Genomic DNA, 13,123 nt, shown 5'->3' on the forward strand with positions numbered 1-13,123 from the left:
CCTCTGTGGAGATGGGAGAACCTTCCAGAAGGACAACCATCTCTGCTGCACTCCACAAATCAGGCCTTTATGGTAGAGCGGCCAGACGGAAGCCACTCCTCTGTAAAAGGCACATGACAGCCTGCTTGGAGTTTGCCAAAAGGCACCTAAAGGACTGTCAGACCATGAGAAGCAAGATTCTCTGGTCTGATGAAACCAAGATTTAACTCTTTAGCCTGAATGCCAAGCGTCATGTCTGGACGAATCCTGGCACCATCCCTACAGTGAAGTATGGTGGTGGTAGCATCATGCTGTGGGGATGTTTTTCAGCGGCAGGGACTGGGAGACTAGTCAGGATCGAGACAAAGATGAACAGAGATCCTCGATGAAAACCTGCTCCAGAGTGTTTAGGACCTCAGACTGGGGCAAAGATTCACCTTGCAACAGGACAACGACCCTAAGCACACATCCACGACAACGCAGGAGTGGCTTCGGGACAAGTCTCTGAATGTCCTTGAGTGGCCCAGCCAGAGCCCAGACTTGAAACCGATCAAACATCTCGGGAGAGACCTGAAAATAGCTGTACAGTGAGGCTCTCCATCCAACCTGACAGAGCTTGAGAGGATGTGCAGAGAAGAATGGGAGAAACTCCAAAAATACAGGTGTGCCAAGCTTGTAGTGTAATACCTAAGAAGACTTGATGCTGTAATCATTGCCAAAGGTGCTTCAACAAAGTACTGAGTAAAGGGTGTGAATACTTATGTAAATGTCATATTTCAGTTTTAAAATGTTTATAAATTAGCAAAAATTTCTAAAAACCTGTTTTGTTTTATCATTATGGGGTATTGTGTGTAGAATGATGAGGGAAAAAATGAATTTATCAATTTTAGAACAAGGCTATAATGTAACAAAAAGTGGAAAAAGTCAAGGGGTCTGAATACTTTCCGAATGCACTGTATGTATGATTGTGTGGCTGTGTGTGCATGCTGCTGCTATTTAAGTGCAAGGCTCATAGGGTTCTCACCTGAAATCAGTAGTTTTCATCAAATTCCTGAAAACTGCAGCATTCTGACTCTGTCTACACTATATCTGGATGATCAACTCAGTCTGGGTACCACACATCATTACCAGCACACTATATATACACATCAATGTATGGTGGCACAGTGACTCACACTCTCTCCGGTAAGTGGCAAACATGACTTCTCTCTGGGAACTGTTTCTTCTGGGTTGTTTGATTCTATCAAGGTGAACAACAAGTTGTATTTGTTATGAGTAATGTAATGGCAGTACTCTATCAACGACCCCCCCCCCTTCTCAAAAAGGACAGCGGAGAGCAAGGTGCTATTAGGGGAAGTGGATAGAACCCACTGTCAGAGTAGTGCCCCACACCTACACACACACACACACATACACCCTCTCTCTTTCCACAATGTTAAAGCAGATCAATTCTTTTTAATCTTAATACACTGGGACCTGTAAACTGTGAAATATTTTGTGAGTAGACTGGAGACCAAAACAATACCCTGTGCACTTGCACAGGCTCCCACTCAAATTACACACAACATCACTGGCTATTTGACTGACTATTGATAGCTTGGCAATGTTTTGTCTCCATTGTCTTTCAGGACATGAAATTCCGATTGACAAGGCCATCAAAACCCTTGGAGATATCCGTGTTTTTTATTCAAACGCAATATCAACCCCAAGCTATTCCATGTCTTCAAATAGCAATAGTTGAGGGAATGTTGGCACAGTTTGATAATAAATACTGAGGATCAGTATATCCTTAATCAGTAACGTAATTTTAGGATTACCCAAATTTTGTATGACTTACTTTTGAATGACTTTCCACTTAAGAGGCATTAGAAGACATAACGGATCCATCAAACACATTTGGTGCGTCATCAGAGCAGCTCACAGATTACTGCACCTGTACATAGCCCATCTATAATTTAGCCGAAACAACTACCTCTCCCCCTACTGTATTTATTTATTTATTTAGCTCCTTTGCACCCCCATTATTATCTTTACTTTGCACATTCTTCCACTGCAAATCTACCATTCCAGTGTTTATTTTTTTTAAATGTATTTAAAAAAACAACATTTTTTTACTTTTAACTTGCTATATTGTATTTACTTTGCCACCATGGCCTTTTTGCCTTTACCTCCCTTATCTCACCTCATTTGGGGGCACACCTCATTCCCACTGCTGGGAGACAAATACAATTTCTCCATCATTTCATTGTTGTGCTTCATTGACTTGTGTAATCCAAAAAGTCAGAAGAAGTCATGTTTCCAAAACAATTTTGTCTCAGTAATTTCCCTTGCATTGTTTGGGAACCATAGGGAACACTTTTAGCAAACTGATTTTTTTTAAATGAGCTTGGAAAGCGCTCCCCAAGAGCCTGACAAAGTCCTGGAAATAATGACACGGAATTAAATAGGACTGTCAATTAATAACTTGTTTACTTTCACAACCACCATTAGTGGCAATATTCTGCATTTGAGTGCATCAGTAGACAAAGAGGTGCAAATAGAATTAAAATAATAAATAGAATAAAAAGAAATACTGAATCACACGCTGGGGCTCATTCACACACACACACAAACAGGAGCACCAGACGCACACACGCACGCACGCACGCACGCACGCACGCACACACACACACACACACACACACACACGCACACACGCACAAACAGGAGCACCAGACGCACGCACGCACGCACGCACGCACGCACACACACACACACACACACACACACACACACACACACACACACACACACACACACACACACACACACACACACACACGCACAAACAGGAGCACCAGACGCACGCAAGCACACACACACACAAAAAAACACTTGTTCATTCTAAATACAAATTCAGCTTGCATCTGCCTCTTGATGGCATGAAGGATCCTCTCTTAGTGTGTATAGAAATCAAAACAAGTGCAGTAGCACATCATTACAGGTGCACGGGGCACTTGAGCATGTCATAATGATTGAGCTTTACTACATGCCCTTGTCAGTCATCTTTAAGGTCATTTCTAACGGACAAGTGATTTAGCATTTTGTCTTGCTGTACTTTGTCAAACTATCAACCACCTATAATTCCATCACAACATTTGATGTCCTTTCACAAATGTCCTTTCACAAAATGACTTGAACAAACTCCAGTCAACTAAACAAAAGGTGACATTTCACTGAAAGGCCATTACAGCGGTTGACTTCAAAAACAGAAACGACTAAATCCTTCTCACACTGTAGATGAGGCAATCGTGTAGTTAGGGTAGCCTGTATGTTTGCACATTGCTGCTTGTTCACTGAATAGTGTACTGTATTAACACTTTTTGCAGCTCTGTGTGGCTCAGTTGGTAGAGCATGGCACTGTTTACAGCATGGTTTGTTGTTTCGATTCCCTCTGGGGCCACCCATACAAAAAAATATATGCATGCTTTACTGTAAGTCGCTTTCGATAAACCTGTTGAATAAATAGCATGTATTATATTACTTGTTCTAAGCATATATTAGCACTTACAAAGCCTTAAATGTTCAACGTACCTCTGGGAGAAGATGTCCCTGTATGGACTGCCGTGCTGCAGGGCGATGCCGTATCCCCGGTCTGGTGCCTTGTTCCCCACAGTGTAAAAGGAGCAGTCCTCATCGTTGATGCCCACATACTCCAGCACTGCCACATCCCACACAAAGGCAAAATGGCCGTACTTCACCTGAGAGAAAAGTAGAAACATAGCAATATAATTACTCAGTGTATCCATGAGGGTACAGTCAAATTGTTGTGGTCTGATGGGCTACGCCCTTTACTGTAATTCTATTTCTAGATGTAGAAACAGATATAGAAACACATAACACTATACAAGATATTATTTGACACTCCAGTCGAGAGATGGTAACATGATTGAACATGAACACTAACCATGACAATTTTGTTGCTTGCATTGTGGAGTAGGGTAAAGTGTCGCACCTCGACACTGATCTTTGCTCAGTTTTGTATTTTACCAAGTAATAGTCAGTGTCATGATTGCACATGGTCCCTGACAATTGAACAGAATAAATGATAAACAAAAAGACATACGTGATTAGCCTACCCTGCAATTGGAATATAATATGTTATTTTCATTTGAATATGTAGCGAGTGCACGTTCTAGCTTTATATTCATCACCACTATGTCATTCCCTTTTTCTTTAGTTTGCTTAGATGGGAGTGTGTGCTTGCAGAGTGGAAGTCAAGGTTAATATGGTCAGAGGTAACCAAATCATCACCCATTTTACAGCAGCTCTACAGCTCCTATTAATGGGACACCTACCATCCACAGCAACTCACTTTTCAAAGAAAAATACCAAGGTGGGAGGACATTCACATTTGGCCCTCTTTTGAGACATGGCCGCTTCCTTTTTGATTCTGTGAATCTTTTGAGGATCCATTGTTATTAGCCCTGTAAGAGACGCACCAGGGCTGCCTGCCTGGCCCTCTACATGCGTTTGGACTCTGACGTCTCATTAACTGTAATGGTACTTTATGACATTTTCAGTCACCTCACCCCAGTCTGCGTCTGGACAGGGTTCAGGATGATTGCCCTCTGCAGCATGACTCTTGTCTGAATAAGAAATCCTCTTATTTTGTGATTTGGTTCAAACAGCACTATGGATGGGTGTCCTGAAGGGCAAACTATTCCTTAAATATATAGGGAATAGGGGCCCATTTGTAACGCATCCTCTTCCTTCTCCTGGATCGCTTTTGTAGTGCATTCGGAAAGTATTTAGACCCCTTGACTTTTTCCACATTTTGTTAAGTTACAGCCTTATACTGAAAGGGATGAATCACCCCCCCCCTCCCCCCTCATCAATGTACACACAATACCCATTATTAAATATAATACCCCCATAATACCCCAAAGCAAAAACAGGTTTTTAGAAATTTTTGCAAATGTATTAAAAATAAAAATTGAAATATCACATTTACATAAGCATTCAGACCTTTTTACTCAAATCAAATCAAATTGTATTTGTCACATGCGCCGAATACCGTGAAATGCTTATTTAGAAGCCCTTAACCAACAATGCAGTTAAGAAAATATTTTCAAACTAAGGTAAAAAAAAGAAGAAAAGAAAAAGTAACACAATAAAATAACAATAATGATATATACAGGGGGTACCGAGTCAATGTGTGGGGGCACAGGTTAGTCGAGGTAATTTGTACATGTAGGTAGGGGTAAAGTAATTATGCATAAATAATAAACAGCTGGGGGGGGAGTGTCAATGCAAATAGTCTGGGTGATTAATTGTTCAGCAGTGTTATGGCTTGGGGGTAGAAGCTGTTAAGCAGCCTTTTGGATCTAGACTTGGCACTCCGGTACCGCTTGCCATTCGGTAGCAGAGAGAACAGTCTATGACTTGGATGACTGGCGTGTTTTTTGGGCTTTCGTCTGACACCGCCTAATATAATATAGGTCCTGGATGGCAGGAAACTTGGCCCCAGTGACTGGGCTGTACGCACTACCATCTGTGGCGCCTTACGGTCGGATGCCGAGCAGTTGCCATACCAGGCGGTGATGCAACCAGTCAGGAAGCTCTCGATGGTGCGGCTGTATAACTTTTTGAGGATCTGGGTTCCTTTGCCAAACCTCCGTGCTTTGTTGAAGCACCATTGGCAGCAATTACAGCTTCAAGTCTTCTTGTGTATGAAGCTACATGCTTGACACACCTGTATTTGGTGAGTTTCTCCAAATTTCCTCAATGATCTCGCTGTGCTTCCCTCCGTTCATCTTTCCCTCTCATTCTGACTAGTCTCCCAGTCCCTGCCGCTGAAAAACATCTCCACAGCATGATGCTGCCACCACCATGCTTCATCGTAGAGATGGTGCCAGGTTTCCTCCAGACGTGACGCTTGGCATTCAGGCCATAGAGTTCAATCTTGGTTTTATCAGACCAGAGAATCTTGTTTCTCATGGTCTGAGTCCTTTAGGTGCCTTTAGGCAAACTCCAAGAAGCTGTCATGTGCATTTACAGAGGAGTGGCTTCCGTCTGGCCACTCTACCATAAAGGCCTGATTGGTGGAGTGCTGCAGAGATGGTTGTCCTTCTGGATGGTTGTCCCATCTCCACAGAGGAACTCTGGAGCACTGTCAAAGAGACCATTGGGTTCTTGGTCACCTCCCTGACCAAGGTCCTTCTTCCCCGATTGCTCAGTTTGGCCGGGCAGCTAGCTCTAGGAAGAGTCTTGGTGGTTCTAAATGTCTTCAATTTAAGAATGATGGAGGTCACTGTGTTCCTGGGGACTTTCAATGCTGCAGAAATGTTTTGGTACCTTTCCCCAGATCTGTGCATGGACACAATCTTGTCTCGGAGCTCTACGGACAATTCCTTTGACCTCATGGCTTGATTTTTGCTCTGACATGCACTGTCAACTGTGGGACCTCATATAGACAGGTATATGCCTTTCCAAATCATGTCCAATCAATTGAATTTACCACAGGTAGACTCCAATCAATTTGTATAAACATCTCAAGGAGGATCAATGGAAACAGAATGGACCTGAGCTCAATTTTGATTCTCATAGCAAAGGGTCTGAATACTCATGTAAAGAAGGTATTTCTGTTTTTTTTTTTTTCATTATTTCATTATGAGTTATTGTGTGTAGATTGATGATCATTTAAAAAAAAAAAACAATTTTAGAGTAAGGCTGTAATGTAGCAAAATGTGGGAGAAGTCAAGGGTCTGAATACTTTTCGAATGCACTGTATATCACAGGGCCTTACAGTTTTGCTTCCAGAAAAATGTTGTTGGCTATATCAATTCTACAGGCTTGGAAGTTGGAATCACATCAGGGCCCAGTTTTTCAAAGGTTATCGAACTGGATTTTGACTATTGGGTATGATTCAATATAAATTGAATGAATAGAACAGACTGATCATTGACTTGAATGGGAACTCCCATTCAATTCATTTTATTTCTATGCATTTCATTCCTTTTATGAAAAATTAATGCACTTGAAAATGTGTGTATGGCCATTTTTATCTCTAAAAATGCCCAAAATCTATTGCACAAAGGAAGGGAAGAAAGTGTTGTGATTCCTAATCCATTTCAGAGGAGAACAGGGAAAAGGGAGGAAAAACGTAGGGTTGCAAAATCCCAGGTTTTTTGCAACTCTACATGCAGGTACCACAAAGTCTTCACCTTATTGTTGTGATTCCAAGAAACAAATATATACTATAAATAGACTAGTAGAGACATTGAAAAAAGAGAGGGAACATGAAGAGTGCAGCCTGCCTGGAGGAGCCATGGCAATCAAAAGGGCCCAGTGACTCTAATTGTGCCAAGATAATTATTAAAAGCCGTTTTCGTCAAACACAGGGCGTCTGGTGAATCCTAATCACAGCATTGTTTATTCCCGGAAACATGACTAAATAACCCACTAGATTCATAATCACAAAATCAAAGCCGTCCATCTGTTCCCCTCTCCGCCTCCCTCCCTCTATGCTCAGAGAAAAACACTGGTGTAGCTTAATGTTGTTTACGTGACACATGCTTGTTGTTATTTTGTTATTGGTTGTATAGCGTTTTTTGTTGTTGTTGCGTCATTTAAAAGGAGGTGATGGCCGCTCAACTGTTTTGTAACTACTGCAACATGAGTGTACAGAACGTTTAATGCTAACGTTTTATGAATCCCCTTGGTTTTGCGGCTTTCAAGGAGGAAGTTGCCGCCACTATTTCAATTTCCTGTCCTAGACATGAAATGCATGTTCGGTTCCACCTCCAAGGAATGATAAAGGCTATTTATATATATTCAAGGATTGGGAATGGGACTTTCCACGTGGAGTTAACATCAACAAATAGGGCACTGATAGTTGTCAGTGTAGCTAGCAGGCATGTTAACCGTAGCTAGCTATCTAGCTAGCTAATTATCTTGCTAACCGTATCTAGCTAGCCAAAGATATCTGTTTTTGCTGGTTTTCTTTTACACCGTATTCAAACGATTAGTCAGCTGGATTTGTCATAAGCATTGATTTAGGGAAAACTTCGCCACAGATGGAAACCACTGGCCTATCTTTGATGTGGCAATCTATTGTTATCGCTGACATATAAATAGTTAGAACGAATAAGAAGGTAATATGGATAACTATTGAAAGATAGCTGATATGTGTTTTTCTACATTGTAATGGACATGGTGCAACCTTTGTAGGTTGCTGGCTTCCAAGCCAGCCCATGCTCATGGTTCTCACAGGAGAAGTGAAATTATAGGCTACAGTGACTTTTCTCGTGATCATGCATGCCGCAAATGACATGTAACTAACTATAAGTTCCTTACATTTTCTTTTGCGGGTGCCTTTTCATTATCTGGATAGACACTTGTGGTTGCCAGCTAACGTTACCCCAATCAATACGTGAAAATTGACAAATGATCCAATGAATTATGATAATTTTCAGGTAAAAAGTGGACACAAGGCTGTTTGGCTCATCTCAGTCACAAAGAGGAAGAACATTGCAGCTGTTTCTGATGAATAAACAATGCCATGCTGGTGGGTGGTGACATTCAAATAAAACCTAGCACTGAAACGAAACGTAGGCTGAAAATATGTGTATGTCATACCATAGGAAAAGACACCGCATTCACACGGATTTGCACGAAGTTTGGATTTGTCACTTCAAGCCCATATATAATCATACTTTGACTAAAGTGATGACTGTTGTGCATCATTATGGGTAAGCTTTGGCCATCATCTTTCAGCTTGAAAAAGTGGATTTCTACTGGTGTGAGCATTTAAACACAAGATACTGTAGCCAACACTGATACATAGATACAAAGCAAATACAGAACATTAAAAGCACAATAAACTAAATAAAATTCAAGTTTGGAGTTATTAAATAATGTAAATCACAATCAACTTCAAAACATAAGCAATCTAATTTTCTAAAGGTCGAACTCTCCCTTTCAGGAACATACTATACTGCTTTAGATTGCTAACTGTGTGTTTACCATACAGTAAATTATTTTGAGATCTGTTAATAATCTTTTTTTAACAATTTGTTAATTTATAAGAACTACCATGTTGCCAACTACCAGAGACATTGGGAGAACTGGCTGGAGCTATAGCAGGCCTATGCATCCCAAATGGAACCCCATTCCCAATATGGCACATTATTTTTAACCAGGGCCCAAAGGGCTCCGGTTAAAAGCAGTTCATTATATAAGGAGCAGGGTTCCATTTCTGACACAGACTTCTCTGTGGCTTGTTCAGCTCATGTTCTGTAGCAGACATCAAAAGACTGAAACGCTTAACGACATGTTCACGAAGGGGAGGAGATTCAACGACTAACCACACACAAACAGGGGCACTTAATCTTGCTTCCTTACACTTTTTTTATTTTGTATTTTATTTGATCAGGATCCCCATTAGCCGACGCCAATGGTGACAGCTCATCTTCGTGGGGTCCAATACATAACAAAAAACATCATGGACATAAAGAGGTTACAATTTACATATATTTAAAAAAAAAACATTAACATAGACATTACAGACCTATATATTTACATGTATATTTAAAAAACAACAACAACCCCAAAAACACAAATGACACACAAAGAAAAGAAGCAATACAACTAAAGAATAATAATGTGTGGGTGTGCATAGAATGTGTTTTAGAGTGTGTGTGTTTGCGCATCTACCAGTTACACATCAATGTCAGTAAATACACACAAAAAGGAGGTCGCATGGGGAAAGGCGTGGTACTGTGAGAAGTTACTTTATTTGTTTTTTGAAACCAGGTTTACGCTATATAAGATGGGAGTTCAATGCAATCATGGCTCGACATAATACTGTACATTTCCTTGAATTTGTTCTGGACCTGGGGACTGTGAAGAGACCCCTGGTGGTATGTCTGGTGGGGTAAGTATGTTTGTATGAGCTATATGTAGGTTCATTACACAGACAATTTGGGATTTTCAACACATTCACATTTCTCACAAAAACAAGAATTGATGCAGTCAATCTCTCCTCTACTTTGAGCCAAGAGAGACTGACATGCATACTGTTGACATTTGCCCTCGGTGTACATTGAAATGCAAGACGTGCTGCTCTAGCTCCTTCTTTGCAGCACTTGACCATATCACTGGGAAATAGTCAAGATTAGATAAAATTAGATACAACTAGAGACTGTTTGGTTGACTGTGGTGTTAAAAATGCCGAGCATCTCTTTATCACAGACAAAATGCTCCCCATCGTTACAACAATTACATCAATAAGCCTTGACCATGACAATTTACAGTCTTAAGGTGACACCGAGAAGTTTAGTTTCCTCAACTTGCTCCACAGCCACATCATTCATTGTCAGATTCAGCTGAGGTCTATAATTTAGGAAATTATTTGTACCAAATACAATGATTTTAGTTATAGACATGTTCAGGACTAGTTCATGACTAGCCACCCATTCCAAAACTGACTGCAACTCACACATACTGTATATAAAGTGGTATTTTCTACCAATCAGTTTAAGTTCATTTGAAGGGGCTAATATTTAGGGTTTTATCACTTGGTTGTTACATTTCTAACATGGTTGTTGGAGCTTGTGCTTTGTTGTTTTTTATGTCTGGTCTCAAATGTAAAAAAAGTTGAGGGTTCCAGAGGTTAACAATTAGGTATTGCAATCAAGGATTCATGAAACTGTGGCAAATTGTGTTTTCAAGCGCCGTCTCAGTTCAGAGAAAGGTCTGGCTACCTGAGACAGACCAAGGTTTCTTCAGGTACAGTCTGACCTTTATGAGCCAACAATCTCTCTCCCATCTCCTCCCTCCCTCCCAGCTGGCTCAACCCCCTGTTTGTGCTGGAGCTTCATCTCTAAAAGCCTCTCTCAACATGCCAGCTCACAACTGTCCCTCACTGCCTTCCAGCTCCCTCTCCAGGCTCTCTCTGCATCTGCTGAGATGCCTCATACTCCCTCCCTCTCTCTTTCTCTCTCTCACTCTCTCCATCTATGCATGTGTTTGTTTTCAAGGAATCAGGAAGCATTGTGTGGTAAAACCACTGAGTTTTTACTCTGATCATTCTCCACTATGGTTGGTCTCTGGGCTCAGTGGAGATAGTCTTTCCCAGCAGTATCTCTCTCGCAGTGGTGGGCACCAGTTGGCACACAGGTGGCATTCCCGCCAACCGCATACGCGCTCGACAGTGACAGCGGCGACAGACCGATGCTGTGTGTGACAACTTCTCCTCCTGCACTTGTTTTTCGCCTTAATTGGCCTTGAGCTGTCATTAATTCTCTTTGTTTCCTTAGGAAAATATAAAAAGCAATTAATAGTCTATCACCAACCATATGCAAATCTGCAAAGCAATTTCCAAAGACTGGGATCTGATAACAAAACCCAGAATAATTAGAAACAGATGTTGGAGAAACAGTCCAGGACAGCTCACTGGGCTAGAACTAAAATGCTTTTGCTAATAGGATCTGGCATGAAAAAAAATATTAAAATTTTCTTCTTTCCTGCTCAGTTGTTTCAAAAGCATGTACTTTTGTCTTTTGAAATATGTAATTGTGCTTGTTTCAAATTAAATCGTGTTACAACTTAAATCATGTTACAAATTAAATAATGTTACAATGGATGGGTAAATATGAAATAGGCTACCCATCGGACCACCAGCTACAGTATGGTGCATGCTGGGGAGAGCGGAGTAAACATAATTACTGGATTGGTGAACATGCCTTTCTGCCTCTTCTCGCTTACAGAGTAATTTGACAGAGGAACATAAGGGGCCTGGAGCAGGAACCTCACAAGGCTAATGTAACATGGCAGCCTAAGCCACTCACCTCCTTTTGGCAGGGTAGTCACCTCCTGCCTTTCAGAAGGAAACACTCATGTCAGGGGAAAATATTGGGTTAATTTGAATTTACCAGAATGTTTTATTCAACGAGGTTGGACACTTCTTAACTGAAAGAAACACTTTACTAAAACGTTATATCCAATGATTTGGACTGCACTATTTTGATCAAGCTCCCTCTAAGAAACAGGTGTGTTTGTGAGGATGTGAACATTTGTGATTGTGAAGATGGATGGGAAAAGTCTCTATGTGTTATTTTCAGGGACAACATTGGGACAATAGCCCGGTGTGTCAAAGCCTGCTGAATTTCAAAATAGGGTCCGGTAGCTACTCTACATCCAACTGCACAATCATCTAACCTCAAAATTCCTCGTCCCAATCCCTGGACCCCCTGATCGAGGAATGATCTTCCCCTCGATTTTAATCTATGTATATCGGAATAAAAGGTTAACACCACCATCTAATCACAAAACCACGATTGACATGTATTTAGCATTGTTTCTTTGATCTTTACAGCTAACACGTAGGTAAAAGTAATCTCAATAAACAGTGGGGGAGGGATCTGAATCGTCTCTCTAATACCCAACAAAGAACAGGAGCACATAATCTGAGCCGAACAGCAGAGCAACAATGAGTTTTACCTAAGAGGATTTGGTTATTGATTTGACAAAGGAAGTAGGGTTTAACCGCTGCATAAACCCGTTATGTTTTTTTTATTACTTAAACCACCGAGACGTTGCAAAAGTGACATAATTAAAACATTGTCGACTTTGAACACACACTATTTGGCACAAGCCACATGAAATTGCATTGCTGCTAGTTCCTCAAAGGGGGTTTCTTAGCCACAAACACCATTTGTCATCGTCTCTCTGCTGCAGAGTTAATTGCATAATATTTGACTTATGCTGAACAAAACAAATCAACACGAGGAAAGAAATACAGAGCCCCCTATCCTTTGTTAGGAGCTTTTGGTAGTATGACTTACCCTTGTTAAAGCCACGAGCCAGTTGAATGGGCCAGAGGCGTAGCATCTTCTCCTTCTCTCCCTCTTTCCCTCTCTCCCCAGTATCACTCTTTAATGTCTGAGACTATTCTTAGGGCTTCCTCTCTCCAAAAGAATGACGGTACCCTGGCACACAGATTGCAACTTTAGTCGGTCGACATGCAGTGAGTGAGGTGCCTCGCCCAGACACTGTGGCTTCAGTGGGGCCGCCTATTCATCGACATGAACAGGCCTATCTCATGTATGAAGTGATTCAAATGTTCATCCTCTCTCCCTCCTGCAGCTCTCACCAACACAGC

At 41.2% G+C, this 13,123-nt stretch overlaps 1 protein-coding gene across 1 annotated transcript in view; it reads right to left on the minus strand.

Moving 5' to 3' along the window:
• The window catches only part of LOC135514414 (glutamate receptor ionotropic, delta-2-like), a 557,726-nt gene that overhangs the window by 24,022 nt on the left and 520,581 nt on the right, over positions 1–13,123 (minus strand). The window contains exon 14 of the mRNA XM_064937891.1: positions 3,553–3,719. Within this exon, the coding sequence (XP_064793963.1) occupies positions 3,553–3,719 (167 nt within the window). The remainder of the gene's footprint in view (positions 1–3,552; positions 3,720–13,123) is intronic.

The sequence above is a fragment of the Oncorhynchus masou genome, chromosome 25 (assembly GCF_036934945.1).
Source record: "Oncorhynchus masou masou isolate Uvic2021 chromosome 25, UVic_Omas_1.1, whole genome shotgun sequence".
NCBI classification, from domain to species: domain Eukaryota; kingdom Metazoa; phylum Chordata; class Actinopteri; order Salmoniformes; family Salmonidae; genus Oncorhynchus; species Oncorhynchus masou.